General features: G+C 36.5%; 1 protein-coding gene across 1 annotated transcript in view; it reads left to right on the top strand.

Annotated features, from left to right (window-relative positions):
- The first annotated feature begins 1,432 nt into the window (after nucleotides 1-1,432).
- LOC124135586 (ceramide glucosyltransferase-like) overlaps nucleotides 1,433-15,920 on the top strand; it is a 55,529-nt gene continuing 41,041 nt past the window's right edge. Inside the window, exons 1-2 of the mRNA XM_046500959.2 lie at nucleotides 1,433-1,595; nucleotides 6,693-6,831. Of these exons, the coding sequence (XP_046356915.1) occupies nucleotides 1,498-1,595; nucleotides 6,693-6,831 (237 nt within the window). The 5' untranslated portion in view covers nucleotides 1,433-1,497. The remainder of the gene's footprint in view (nucleotides 1,596-6,692; nucleotides 6,832-15,920) is intronic.

The raw sequence follows: 15,920 nt of genomic DNA, 5'->3' as shown, positions 1-15,920 counted from the left end.
AACATATATGTACAGAAAATACTTATTGTAAACACACCGCCCAATGTTACGTAAAACTGTGTCATATATAGTTTATAGGCGTAGACATGTATTGAAATAGTTTTCATTTCTCTTCTTTGTCCAAACTGGAAATAACCTGGTTGCGAAATAGATTGAGATCATCATTGAACACGTAAACACCATGCAACAGAGGCGCGCCTCTCTGATCGACCGTGTGTCACTTTAACTCTCCCCCCAATTGTTCACGAAGTTAGCCCGGTGGTGAATCATTACTGTACTTTTAACATAGGAAGCAAGCGACCTAGCTGTTGCGAGGATTGTGAAGTATGTCTGTGCGTGGTTCCTGTATCTGCGTCATAAGATTTGCGATATGACCTCTGACCTAGAAAACCACATGACGATTACGCATCGCCAGATTTAGACAAACACGTGGGTATTGTGTGTGCGAGTACTCGACAAGGTAACCGCTGAAACCATTTAACTTAAAAAGGATGCTTTTAAGATGTCTTATTCTTTCTTTGTTGTATCATTTAATGGAAAGCAACAACGGGTTCATAAATTTTCTTGTTAATATTTAAATAATTAATAATAATTATGATAAATATATGATATTAATTTGATATGCTGTGTGGCGAACTGAAGAGATAGACGTGGTAATATTTCTCAGTAAAGTGTTAAATCCGAAATCGCCAATAGATGCTATATATTTTGTCTACACTATATATGATTTGGGTTTCACATAGTTATAGTTGAGAGAGAGAGAGAGAGAGAGAGAGAGAGAGAGAGAGAGAGAGAGAGAGAGAGAGAGAGAGAGAGAGAGAGATTGTGGGTAAAGGACAGGCCGATGTATAATTAAGTGATTGAAGCAGGATATATCATCGGAACTCACGCCTGTCAAAGTACGTGCGTATAACCGTGTTGCGTGTAGGGCCATGCGTTTATTTTTCTAAAACAATAAGTACTAAAATAAACATAAAGAGAACGAAATGTAATTGATGCTTTTAACGAACGGTATATGGTCCCCGGTCTGAGAAAGAAAAAATGTCAGCAGTTCTCATAGCAAAATAATGAAAAGAAGGCGATATAACGTTGTCTGAAAACGTCATACATGAAAATTGGATTCTTCAAATTGTATAAAAAAAATTAAAAATATATCATTTTCCCCACGAACAGGAAATCAAACCAGCAAATGTCCGGAGACACCGACAGGATAAGATAAAAACACGTTTCACATGTTGCGGCATTTGTTTTCATGTTCCGCATCCGCAACATATTTTGCAAGGGATGAAGCATATTTGTTTTTACTTTAATTACACAAATGATATTGTTAAACAAACATGCTGAGGTGCGTTGCTGTTGGCGATAATTCAAATTGGTTGACCGTTGCTATAAACAACCTGCGACTTAGCTGAAATAGGTCAGGGGTCAGGCGGAAGTTATCTCATCCTCCTCAGCGAGAGCATTGTGGGAAAGCGCGGCTGCTCCATTTGGAGTAAAATGGCACCGGTAGACTACACGATATGTGGATTAGCTGTAGTTATTTTCGCTAGTTGGTGCATAAATTGGCTTCTACATATATTTGCAATCGTATATGGGTAAGTTTTCAACATTTATTTCATTTCCCTTTTGTGATCGCCTTTATTTAACGATTTGACTGACCGAATACGTTTGACAGTTGCAAATAACTTCACTCACGCCTTTTGCTCGCATTGCTGACGAGTTCGTATGTTTGTCGAACGATCTTGTCTTTTCTGTGGAATCTCATCATACTATAGTCTTTTGAATAAGTTTTAAAGATAATTTTCATTCATTTTCTGTCGTTTAGAATTTGTGTTGATGTGTTTGGTTGTTTTCTCCATTAAATCATCATACTGATTATGTTGACACGGAAAGTGGGCAGGGCAGGGCAGGGTTTGGCACGCCGGTAGAACCAAGTTACTACGAGTTGTTTTCATCGGTTGATTTAGGTGGAATTACGCTAAGCGCCTCAGAAAGTACTAGCAGCTTGTTCGAAAAAATCGCATTAGGGGATTAACTTGTTCTTGACTACAGTACAACGTATCCCGTCATTATTATCACTATAGTAACTAAAACAAGGAATGAATTTGTATTGATTTTTCAATAAATTTAAAAATATGTTGTACATTTTGTATCTAGGCTAGTTAAATAAATCTTCATCATTATCATTATATTAATGAGGACTTGCACTTTGATTGAAGAGGGTAATGCTGATATGGATTTCTTAATTAATTAATTATTTAATTAGGGATAGATTAATTGTTTCAGAGTTCATTTTTTGTTTGAAACATAAATACATGTTACTTATGTATGGATGTAGATTGGCACAAGTGTAGCAACTAACTGTACTTGAAAAGTAAAACTTCTAGAATGTAAGATCAATATGTTTTGGATATAAAAAAACACCACAAACACTCACTTATTGATGGTATACAACAACGTTATGGTAAATAATGTATTTTAATTTTGTTGATGTAACAAAGTAGCAATAACTAATCATGGTTATTAGCTTTCAGTTTTTAAAAAATAATTAAATATTATAATATAATAATAAATAAAACAATAGTTGAAAAGAAACATAATTATTCTCAATTGAAATTATAGTGACTAAGTGTCATAAAAGATTTCATTAATCGTGACAAAGATTTTTCACGCTATGTTTTATGTACAGGTTTTATTTAGAATCCATACATTGCTTTTGAAGAACTGTTTGTTGCAGCGATACGCTTGTGTTTGTTATTTTAAGCCGAGGAGTGTCACATGAGGTTATCCCAGCATGGAACGCCCTAGAAATGTACACAGATAACTTGTTAGATTGACATAACCACAGGAACTTCAGCTATTTTATCATCATGGATATTTTAATCTACTTACCAACACTACCCAGCTGTTCAACATGAAATAGCAGGGGCCAGATATTACCATGACTACTTCAAGTTTGTGTAAGGCAATACTTTAATTTTGGGTTTTTCACTGAAATGTGGTTAAAAGATAGTGTATAACTATTGATGAAAAGAAATCTTTCTTCGATATGATTTGTAATTCAGGAGTACATGTTGTCATTTTAGGTGTCATTACCTGTTTTATGTGTGGTAGCTATTTCCTAACTCAGCATATTTTGTCAGATAGTTGGGTCAGGGAGTCCAGGTGACAGGGGAATAAAATATAAAAGTTGGCTCAGAAGTCAATGATGTGTAACCATAGTAACAGCAAAATAATAGCATCATAAATACTTATTTTGTGAAATAAACACTCATCTTCCTGAGTCAAGGCAGTTAACTGACTATAAAAGTCCAGTTTCCACCCTTGTAGAACTAGGCTGGAATTCCGGAGTTACAGTTTGGCTGGACTAATGAGTCTATGCATAGTCCAATCAAAATCATGTAATGAACTAGACATCCGGTTCATAAACAAAATGGGTTTGTGTGTGCAGATGTCTGTCGACTGCAGGATTTGCAAAGTATGTGTACCGTCAACTGGGTGTCGACAGATATTTTCCAAATCTTTTCATGTTTTAAATCAAGGTACTCAAGTGATTAGATGCACTTCATAGGGTAAGATCGGTTTTGTTACAATATACATGATATAGGTCTTGATTATTGATCAGTACTTGACTGGGCGCCACCATTTTGTTTGAAGCAAATGCAAGCGATATGAGCGATGGCATCTTATTGGTCAATATAGGAGGGACATAGAAGGGACATAACTCGTAATAGCCACTGCTTGCTCTACGATCGAGTATGGAAATTCCAGTCTTGTTAGACAAGGGTGGAAACTGGACTTTTATAGTATCTAGCATTCGAAAGTGGAGATAAAAAGCAAAGTGTAGTTGTAAAAGTGTAAACTTGGGTGGCCTATTTAGTAGCCAAAGCAGAGAACATTATTACATTGTATTATTATGTTTATAATTATAAATGTATATAGTGTTCATATAAAGTGAACATAATTACATTGTATTATTATGTTTATAATTATAAATGTATATAGTGTTCATATATAGTGAACATTATTACATTGTATTATTATGTTTATAATTATAAATGTATGTTGTGTTCAAAATTAAACTTAAATGTCCTGGGCCCAAATGCATAAAGTGATCTTAGCGCTAAGATGATCACTCCCATACTTTAACATAGGCTTACAATAGTCATAGCGCTAAGATCGCTTTGTGCAAGTGGGCCCAGATGTCTTTGTCATGGCTCCAATGTGAAAAGGTAAAGATTAAAGGGGTCCCTAGATGAAATAAGTGAAACTCAAAGACCCCAGGATTCCCCTTAATTTTGATCACTGTGTATCACTGCACGTAGTATCGTGATGCACCAATGCTTCAGTGAATTGTTAAAGCCAAACTGATCGAGGGCGATGCTGCTTAATTTCATTGTCTGTGTTGATGGTGTGTGTATGTTCAATAGCCCATAATGACTGGTGCCGTACTATTAGAGTGCAGTGATCACCGTTATTACCTGTCTCGCTCTTGATTACAGAGCACACTTCCTGATGGAAACTCATTTACCAATGGAATTTATAGATTTTCACATCTGCGAAGTAGAGAAACACTGCTGATAAATACAGACAATTCCATTCTTCAACTTTTCAGATAAATAGAAACGATTTCATTATCTAGGTAGCTGCTCTGGAAGACAGACATGTGAAAATGGTTTCATTGTAATTGACATGATTAAGAAGCTAAAGGCAACTTAAAGTATTATTTTTGTTTGTAAGTTGTGTTAATCCAGCTCAATTTTCATATTTGTATTTTGTAGAAACCTTTGCTTTTGGGCAATAGCCTCATAGATTATACTACTCAAAAAGAAGTTAAGAACACTCAGTTTTTCATATGACTGTCATTTATCTGTTCCATATAAATACCAGTAGTCTGTAACTACAGAATTGTTTTCTGTCAAAGTTGCAAAATAAACAGACTTCGGGTATATGTAGGGCATACTTGCAATGCTTACAATTTGGTTCAACTAGTATTGATGTTTACCTGCTTGCACGATCAACCTCAATTAAGTTTGTAAGTAAATCACATTAAGTGTATAAAGTTTGACTGGCCTTGAGGTTTACTTGGGTATAATGAGCATTGAATAATTCTGCTGGAGGCATGTATCATCTGATTAAGATCTATGGCTATCTGGTGCTAGTAGTAATACTAGTATACGAGGTGATTGATCACTAATCAGATTTTGTGAGGCTCTTATTGTCCCATGCAAATCCTCCAGTCATCGCCTATAGATCTAGGGTACAATGACCAAACTGTTAGCTATGCCATGGCCTGATACTATGTCTAGTTTAGGTTGGTTGACATTTTCCTCCAGAAATTATGTCATGTCATGTCATATCAATAGAAGGAATGGGACTGCAGTGGGGCGTACCGGTAACACTTCCTATGTTTACGTTTCATGGTTTTGCACTTTTGTATAACAATAGACACTGTTAGAAAATAAAGCCAAAAACATAACGTGTGTGTTTTCTGTTGTTCTGACTGAATTAATTCATAGCTGTATCATAAGTATGTTAATTTGATAGTCGTATTGTGTTTATTTTTCAAAGAAAACAAATTAAGAAGAAAAAAAGACCTACCTTCCCTATTGTTTGTTTGTTTGTTGTTGAACGCCAAACTCAGCAATGTTCCATCAGTATGATACAAGATACACATGGACCTGTACATGTATCACCGTACATGACAATACAAAATACTCTTTTTTACATACTTATCAAAAGAATAACCTTAAATGTGAACTTGAAAGGTGTCTGGCAAATCATCTGTTTGGGATCATTTGGGTTACTTTTTGAGAAGTACATGGAAAAAATGGAGTCTAATGCTGTTGTTTCTCTCATCTGAAATCCACAAGTATTTCAGTTCATAATCTTTGTGTTGTAATTCTGATGTATTGAGAAATGAGCTGTATCATATCTAGTGTGTTGTGATCTTTATCATATCGTGATCTTCCGTATCGGAAGGCCATAATACACGATCAGTATGTATCATGTCGTCACACTGAAGTGACTTCAGAATTGCATGGGGGGTCGGCTAGACAAGTGGTCAAAGCGTTCGCTCATCATGCAAAAGACCCAGGTTTGATTCCTTACATGGGTACAATGTGTGAAGTTCATTTCTGGTGTCCCGCCATGATATTGCAGGAATATTGCCAAACCACAAAGCGGTGTAAAAAACATACTCACTCACTCACTCAGAATTGCATTGTTTCAGCTCAATTATATGTCTCAGACCAATAATGTTTGGGAAGCGTTTTAATAATGTCACACTCATAAGACATGTACAGAAAACTTTGTGGAAACATGTGTAGAGGTTTGTTAACCTTGAGAAAAGCATTATTGAGCATTATGGCTGAGTATTGTGCCTATACTTCGCACTGGTCAGATAACGGTTCAATGGCCTTTGTGTGTGATCAAGCCTAGATCAGTCAGTACCTTCATGAGAGGTTTATGAATACAAGTCCTGTGTTTTTGACCTTGGGGCATAACATAATCCATCTATATTCTGTAATGTTACATCGGATTATTACATGCGAACATTGTAGCTATCATTTTGTTTTCATCTCGTTTCATCAATGAAAACTATACCCTGCAGCATATGATATGTGTGCTTGTAAAGCTAGAGTTTCTTTATTATGAAGTGTATGAATGACTCTTTTTCTTTTGTATTTCAGAAAATGGAGGTTATCTCACAAGCTTCCCCCGTATGTAGCAGAAGAGCTTCCAGCAGTATCAATTTTAAAACCTTTAGTTGGAGTAGATCCACATTTATATGAAAATCTAGAAACATTTTTCAAGATGAAATATCCCCAGGTAAGTTATTTGTGAACAGTTACACTAATGGAGCTTTTTTATTCAGATGTATATAATGGCTGTATGTTTTGTAACCTTAGGACATTTCAACATCAAATCAATATGCTACATGACAGTTGTGCTGGTTCCTGAATGTTTACCAGTACTGTCAAAGGTATATATGACATTCATTGATTCATGTGTGTTGCTATACAGTATGCAAGGAAAGGGTGGACATCTGGTTAACATGTTTTTCTGGTAAAGCTATTCCAGGGATTTTCAACTAAGTTCCTGGCTAAATAATTTGTGAAAAAGTGTTTCGTGCAAAAGGGTAGTCTGTCAAAGTCTGATACAAATATATCCAATACAGCCAATGCAAGTCTATAATGTTTAGCAATCTGGATTACTGCGGTATCTGGGCTCCTTTTTATTTTATTTATATTAAGATATTTTAACAACTTTCTTTTTCTGTAAGATATGTTCATTTCAGAGATTAGATGTTAGTCTAGCAAAAGGGTTGCTGATTAGGTATTTCATGGCTTTCAAAGTTATAAAGTATTAATTCCTTTGTTTAAGACATGCCATCTTTGTAAAGTTAAAGCATAAGAATGTCATTTGCATTAACTGAACATGCGGACGTCAAGTGGACATTTTTGCTGACATTTGCTGTAGTCTCGGAATCAAATATCAACATAGAGTACACCTAGAAATAGGCCTGTGTTACCATTATTGTAATAATCAATATTCATCATAACCTGCTTTCACTAAAGGTATGTATTTAGATATCTAACACTGAAATCACTGTAACTTGGTTGTGATCAAAACCGTCATGGAAGGCACTGGTAGTCTACATCAGGGAGACATGGAACTACTGGTCCATTAGTCCGAGACTTGTGAAAATTTTGAGGGACTTGTTGTTTATCCACAAACCTTGTTATGTTACATAAGATACTTGTCAGAAATAACCTGCATACTACTTTGAAATGACCAATGGTTATTACACCAGCTACATCATAAAGATATATAGGCTGGAAGAATATATATCTCTAGGTTTGTTTTTTTATCAGCAGTAACAGAATGATCAAGGCAGTTTTGCTGGTCAAGGTAGCTTTTTTGTGATGTTCTAGTCATGCTAGTACTGGTTACACATCTGATTAATGATGTCAATTTCATTGATCCATGTCTCCATCATTAGATACTTGATGGATTGAATCACAGAGAAATAAGTTTACCCTTTCTCATTAATACCTTTATAGAAGCCTTTGGGTCATCCATTATGTGTATTTTATGTAATGAAAACCCTGTATGAATCTACCCATCATGCTGCAAGCAGAATGATGTAGATTTCGAATCATATGTCGGATATATATACATATCATGCACCTGTCATTGATGTCCCATATGACTAAGACTGTGAGATGCACTGAAATTGACACAGGCGTTTTGTTATGTATTTCATGGTTTTATATTCATTGGTGTCTCGTGTGATAAAGATTCCAATTATTCTTCTAGTTATTAATGATTCTGTGGAGTATAATGAATCATATTTCATAGAAATGGACGGTGATGGTAGACATATGATCTGACTTCTCTCTTGTATCGATTGCAGATTTTGCCACTGTTGCACACAGCTGTAAGGAACGTGTCTGTAGACGTTCCATCAATTCTATTTTGTAAAATGAATTGGACTTTGTGCTGTAAAAACGTTGTCAAATGGGATTTGAAAAGTGGAAATCTTCCAGCCTTTATACTGTGCATGAATTTTTTTCTATATTTCGAATTTGAAATATGTTGCATGGATACTGCATATTTTGTTTACCAATTGTGATAAATATTTATGAGAACAAGTTCTATGTAGCTGTTCATGCTCTGCATTCAACTGATGAAGCAGGCTCAGTTGTCACAGAGACGTATGACCTTGATGACGTCATCCATTGTATCATGATGTAGCATTCCAGAGTAACGTCATGTCTGTCTCACACATGTGACAGCTGAGGTAGGAGAGAGCAACAGAATATTTAGATTCTGAACCAATTTTCGTAATTCTATTCGAACATCAGAACATCAACAATCAAAATGATTAGATCAGAAAATCGCAACAAACCTATCACTGACTTATATTGTCCATTTGGAAATATGGGTTTGATGAGTCTGTGGTACTGTTTGTCAGCTTGCAGGAATTTCCTTTTCTTACAAAGTTCTCCACTCGCCCAATGTATTGAAACATGTCTATGGTGCCTGGAACTTGAACCAAGTCCAGTTTTTCTTTATCTTGTAGGCCACCTGACATTCAGATTCCTCTGACGTGACCTTCTTGTAATGGATGTTTTCTATGAAGCTGTTTTATAGGGCACCAGGAATGTCTCAATGAACAAAGCTCTATGATAGGGCTCATGCAGCTAGAATTCCCAGTAAGCATAGCAAAATATTCAGGAAAAATTCTTTGAATGTGTTTAAAAGATACCTGTGATTTTCTTGTGATGATACCGGGAAATGTTTGGCAGTGTGCTAGAACTGCTGTTAATGCTGGGCTGGAGTTCTTGTGCAGGATTGTATCAATACTTCACCACCATTGTCACCCTAGGCAATATTCCAGCCATGTGACGGCAGGGCAAATGAGCAGTTGTCAATTATTTGATCTTTTGATGAGCCAGCAGTTGCATGTTCTTCATTAAGGCACCTGATGCAGTGGGTGCATGTATATGTAATGACAGTTATCATTTGGTTGGCAGCTGTTGCATTATCATCAACTGTAACTGAAACTGAAAAAAATTGTGTTTGTGTCAGCAGATTGTGAAAGTTGCTGATATGCATATGATCCAGTTATGATCCAGATATGATCCTTGGTTTGAAGTAAGCGTAAGTCTGCTTGCCCAAGGCTAGTAAAAACCAGGTGCCATTTCCTTGTAAACTACCAATTTTCCCAAAGGCAGATTGAAGCCTGTAGCAGAATCTCTTTGGGAAATGGTGAAAACTGATTTCTAACACTGAAGTATCATTATGTTATGGCCCCAAAATACCGCCTCCGTGGTCTAGTGGTAGAGCGTCCGCCCGGAGAGCGGAAGGGCCGGGGTTCGATCCCCAGCCACGTCATACCAAAAGACATTAAAAGATGGTACTTGTTGTTACCCTGTCTGGCGCTCGGAATTAAGGGACTAAAACCAGGACTGGTTGGCTTGGAGTCAGTATACTGTGTCTGAGTGGGATATTCATGCGGCATGGTATCTCAGTGAGCTAGCACTATAAATCGGCATCAGTCCTGACTAGTACAAGCAGCCACACAAACACACGCACGTACATGCACGTCGCTATATAAGTGCAATAATCTTGGACGCGATGTTAAATCGCGTTATCGCACTATGTTATACGTTTTTATATACATGATAAAAGGCACTATAATATCAATATCTCATTTACATAAAAGGGGTGGGTCCTATTCAATAGCCAGTCTGAAGTTATGAAATGGTATAGAAATTGCAAATAACATACAATTAAGCTAAAAAGAAAGAATATCCATAAGTCTCAGGGTAGAATAATGAGTATACAATTACTATCTCGCACAACACAGTTCCTAAGGCTGTCAGTGGTGAAACATTTCATGTGCTGAAACTCATCTTTGAAAGTAATCATGATAAACAAAATATGTTTATCCTAAATCATATTTTGCGCATACCTTTATTTAAAAAAATACGAGTGAGAAGGGCTGTATGTTTCAAAACATATGTTGCAAGCTACCTAGGGCTGCTGTCAATATCATGTCATAATGAGCTATGTGTCGAATTTCAGTTGTCGATTTTGTAATTAACAAGATGAGCAATGCACACAGTGCGTGTTCTCAAGGTCTGTAAGTGCTGTACGTTGCCTCCCTGCATTGTGTCATAACAAGAAAATGTTGTTGTAGTTGCCATGGAAACGGACCTGTGTTACTGCAGTAATGAGACTCAGCGCTTCCTCTGCAGTGACAGCAACAAATTTCTTCTGCTCGGTGTCAGGTTTCGCTTGTGTTATGCCAGTGTGTCCCAGAAACAGCTTTGTTATGTTCGGTGATATGTTTCAGGAAATGTCATTATGCTGGTGTAGTGTCATCTATCTTCTTCCATATGGAGTGCTGTGCTTCATTACGTTCTATTAGTCAATTTAACATGTACTGGTTTTAAGCTTTGGAATATGTTTTTCATCAACTAAGTTGTCAAAGACAAATGATACAGTGAAAAATTTGATGTCATAATGCAAAGTATTGATTACATGCAGAATTATGTTAATAATGAATACTTTGATATCTTCACTTACCTTTTGTTTTGAGTATTGAAATGTGATCATGTTGTCGTGAAGAGTTTGCTGTTAGTTGTTCTCATTCCTCTCTACCCATCAGGGTTTTAAATTAACAGAAGTCCAAGACTAATAATGAGTGAGTGAGTGAGTATGGTTTTACAGCGCTTTTAGCAATATTCCAGCAATGTCATGGCGGGGAACACCAGAAATGGGCTTCACACATTGTACCCATGTCGGGAATCGATCCCAGGTCTTTGGCGTGACGAGCAAACGCTTTAACCACTAGGCTACCCGACCGCCCCCTAGGACTAGAAGTCTGTGCCAAAGACTTTTAAGTCTGTAAGACCAAACAAGGCTTTATTTTTCAGTATATTTTAGTGTTGCTATAGAGACAGGTAGTAGCTAAGCTTACTAGACAATACAGAGTTTCACTTGGACTAGTACTGGACTAAACAGACTGGACTCATGACTAGAAAAGTTCAGGAAGGACTACCACTTTTACCATTGTGAAAAGTGCAACTCTGTTGCAGATCTCAGTTAAGGTTACTGGTGCAAATAAAAATTAAACAATGCCGATAGTGGCAGTTAGGTAGCATCCTGGTTAAAACATTTGCTTTCCATGGTGAGAACCGTGGTTTGATCTCTCTCATGCTAGTCATGGTACAATGTACGTAGCCCTGTGTCCCTTGCCTCCATATTGCTAGAATATTGCTAAAATTGAATCCATATTCTCTGACCATGTTGATCGACCACCTGTATTCTCCGACAACAACTCTGCTACAGGATAAATTATGACCCTTTGTTTTAGTTTGAATCGAAATGCAATTCTATGTAAAATTGCATTTATGACTTGGCAGCCTAAACTCATTTATATTTGTCCTTATGGGAAGAATTCAAAGAGACAGTCATTACTGTTAAAAGGTACTTGTTATCCAAAGTATGAATATATCATGGAAATATCCCAATATCCATTACCAAAGCCATAGAAACAAATTCAAAGGTCATCATGTCAGATGGAATGGTGTGGTGCTCATCACTGTGATAAAACAATAGGATTGTGATGGGAGGTATGCAGGGGCATGGGGCCATTGTGTTGTGACTAACCCATTAGGATGGAATAGCATGGGACTTGGTAATACAGTGGTAGATGGCAGACTCACTGGCCAGTTCTTGATAGGTGAATTCCCTGTGGACACCTCATGTATACAGCCTGAGAGGTCACCAACTGTGAGGGAGGGGGGTGGGGATGGGGATTCATTGGGTCAGGGGTGTAGCAATACGTCAACAGGTGGCATATGTCCTTAAGTCATGTCACCTTTAGACTAAAATCTAGTCTCTGAAATGAACATATCGTACATAAAAAAAACAGTTGTTCAGTTATCTTATTAAAAATATAATAAAAAGGAGCCCAGTGACTCTCTCCTGATACTGCAGTGATCTAGACTTGCCAAACATTATACACTTGCATGGGCTGTATTTGATATATATTTGTATCAGGGTCTGTAAGACAGACTATGTCACCTTGTACAGTGGTAGAAACTAACATGTTTAGTCCATTAGTCCTTATGATGATAACAGAGCAAAACCCTTAATAATGGCAAATGTCTACGAGTCCTTATGATACCTTACTATTGGGCAGTTTGGCAAGGATTATAGGACTCGCGCCAATTTCTCATGCTGTTGTATTAGGTAGAGAAAAACAATGTTTCGATCCGTTTAATTGAAAATCAAACATACCTGTATTTGTGACTTAACCAGGACGCACGCAATCGCACGCACGCACGCATGCACATCCCCCCACCCCACCATTCACCACCATTTTTGACAATAACACTGGTCTATGAAATCTTATATTACACAATACATTATCTGCTCTAAGTTTCTTTTCTGAATAGATCAAGCAAGATGCTTTTTCAGAAAATAGATTTATTTTGGTTCCTTAATGTATGTATATTCCACAGTCATGCAGTCATGGTACAGGTCCAGCAATTGTCTTTCTGACTAAGCTATCTGACAAGGCCTAGATTGTGTCCATGTTTGCAAATAAATATCTTCTGCAAAAAATAAAGATGTTATCTCTGACTTTTGATAAGAAAACAAGTAGTTACAAATTCCACGTTCAACTAGTTATTGTGTTGTTGTGTTACATGGAATTGGTTTGGATTTTATCATTGATCATTGGTTATTATTTGTGATCCAAACAATCAAACACTGGTTAAGTTTGGTTGTGTTTTCTTGTGGCTGAATTTACTTTTTGCCAGACATTTAATGTCTAATCAGGATTTGAAATTAAGGGGATTTCTTGAGGTTTTCTTCTCTATCATTGTATCTATATCTCAAACTTTTTAATATGGGTTATCAGCGTTAGAAATTAGCACTAGTCCTGTAGTCCTTGCCAAACTACACAATAGTAAAGGTATCATAAGGACTATGCTTGATTGGTTGTGCATGGATGAAGATGAATGCTATTGTGGAATTATTTACAGATCATAGGAAACTTTTTGAATATAATAAAAAAAATGATTATATAGATGATGGACAGTTATAATAGATCCTTGCTGAGTATAGAGTATGTAACCAATTATTGATAATGTATCATTGGAACATCACTATCATCAGCTTCAGTGGAGATAGATGGCTACCTTATGTGTAGATAATGTGTATACAACGTGCTGTGTCTCCTATACTATCATTACGAGTGGGTGTGATACAGCAATGTCCGTCATGTTACAGACCCTGTCTAATCCCTGCCTACTCAAGCATGGCCTGGTCATTCTCGTTCCTTCTCCACAGGCTCTGTCCTTCACCTTTGACCTCATTCTCAGGGTGACATTTAAAGTCAACATCATTTGACAGGCATGTCCTAGAATTGATGGGTTGTTTGTTTCATTTTGACACGTTTATTTAGAAAGTATTGACTTTTAGGGAACCGTAATGCACTGCTAAAATTGGTCATGTCAAAATCTATTCTTATGGTGTGAACAGTTATTAAATTGGAATCTATCAATTTAAAGTTATAGCTGTGATATTTCATGCTTGTCTAAACCAAATTAGGTTTTCTGGTAACAAACAATTCAACAGGTGTTTTCATGGTGAGGAACAAATAAGAAATCAATGATGTTACTTCCATGACAAATTTTAGAATAAAGTTTAAAAAAAGGGAAAATGTTTGGTAATCTGTTTTCATCCTTGTATTGATTGAACGAGGTGTTTCATTAACATGGAAAGATGTTGCTATAGCTAATAGCATAACTCAAGACCGCTTCCTGATTTTAAAGGCTTCTTCAGGATGTGTTGGAGTTCCTGTTTTTTCCCTTAAGATGTCCACAATCAGAGCTAATTATATATCTCCTTGTAACTCGTTGTACAAGTCGTAGTATGATGTCAATGTACGTAAGTGATTCACATTACATGTTTATATCGCATCCTCTGGTATGTGCTTATGGGAGCTGCCCAGATGGTGGAGGTGAGACGAAGGTAATGATGCAGGTATGTGGCCGCTCCCTCTTCCGCAACCTGAATCACAGTCAGGCCAACATTGTGTGTGTATGTTTCAAGTGGGACTCAGTATCACATCATTCTTTCAAAGGAGATATATCTGAATTTCCTCATTTCACTAAAATGTGTTTTTCTTTCTTTTTTTTGGTCAGATGGATTTTTGTTGAACTGAGAAAATAAACTGTTTGTTTTGTTATACTTGAAGTGAAAATCGAATGAGTGGACTGATAAATTTGTTTTGGATTAAATATGGTACCATTGTGACATTAGTCAGAATGAATAATATTGCAATAGCCTTGCTCCAAGTCTGTACTGAATGATAAGTACATGGGTGTATAGTTATTCTTATCTTAGAATCGTCAAGTCTGGATAGGCTGACAGTAAGAACGCCAGTCTTTTATAGGTACAACTTTTTCTTTTTATTGATATAATCAAGACTTTATGATTTAAACTAATAATCATGTCCTTAGAGACTTTTACAAGTCCGGATACTGGAGATTCAATGGAACCTACTGTGCACAGTTGTGTCCTTTAGTAGCCTGGATTCATTATTGGTGGGTCTAATTCAACCCATTAATTATTCTTTGCTTATCAGCCTCTTACATGTTTGTGGATTTCACCAAAGTGGTAAACGTCTAAGACCTGGTCACTTGGGGCTTTCCTCACACATTAACTGACACACTGGTATATGATAATAATGTTAGGAGCCCCAGTCACTAACTCATACATGTGTATGCTAGTGGAGCACTGACAGTTTTCTGATGTGAATTATTCAGAGGATGCTACTTGATATAAGAACTTACTGGAATGTGACAGGAAATGGCCAAGTGAGGATGTAGATCACACCTTAAAACACAATAAGTTTTTAGGGAAGCGTTAGCAATGGATCCCTAAGTAGTTCTAATATTAGTATGAGCTGTTATCTTTTTTCAGGTTCATATCACGAAACCGATCATATTTCACTTCCTTTCCTTATCTTAATATATTACATTTGTAAGATGCTGACATTTGACATTATTGCTCTTGTTTTTTAGTATATCCATTAAAAAAAGAGAGTCTTTTCACTTATTGAATCTTGTTTCAGATCCATGTAATCAGAATCAGTGCATGAAAGTCAAGGTATCCTTGTAGAGCTGCCTTTAGGGATCGATAATCAGAATTAACGTCGATGGAAATAAATATTAACAATTATCGATATGAAAATTGTGTCCTCAATAATATCTCACATAAACTATTGTGATGATATAACATTTTAATTTACTGAAGCAGACTGTTTTTGTCCATTGCCGAAGATGGAAAGCAACTGATTTTGTTATATCTAATATGTCCACAAAGTAATC

Source organism: Haliotis rufescens, unplaced genomic scaffold (assembly GCF_023055435.1).
Source record: "Haliotis rufescens isolate VD_foot unplaced genomic scaffold, xgHalRufe1.0.p SCAF_2, whole genome shotgun sequence".
Lineage (NCBI taxonomy): Eukaryota > Metazoa > Mollusca > Gastropoda > Lepetellida > Haliotidae > Haliotis > Haliotis rufescens.
The sequence above is the reverse complement of the archived record's forward strand: the minus strand, read 5'-3'. Positions and strand labels throughout refer to the sequence as shown.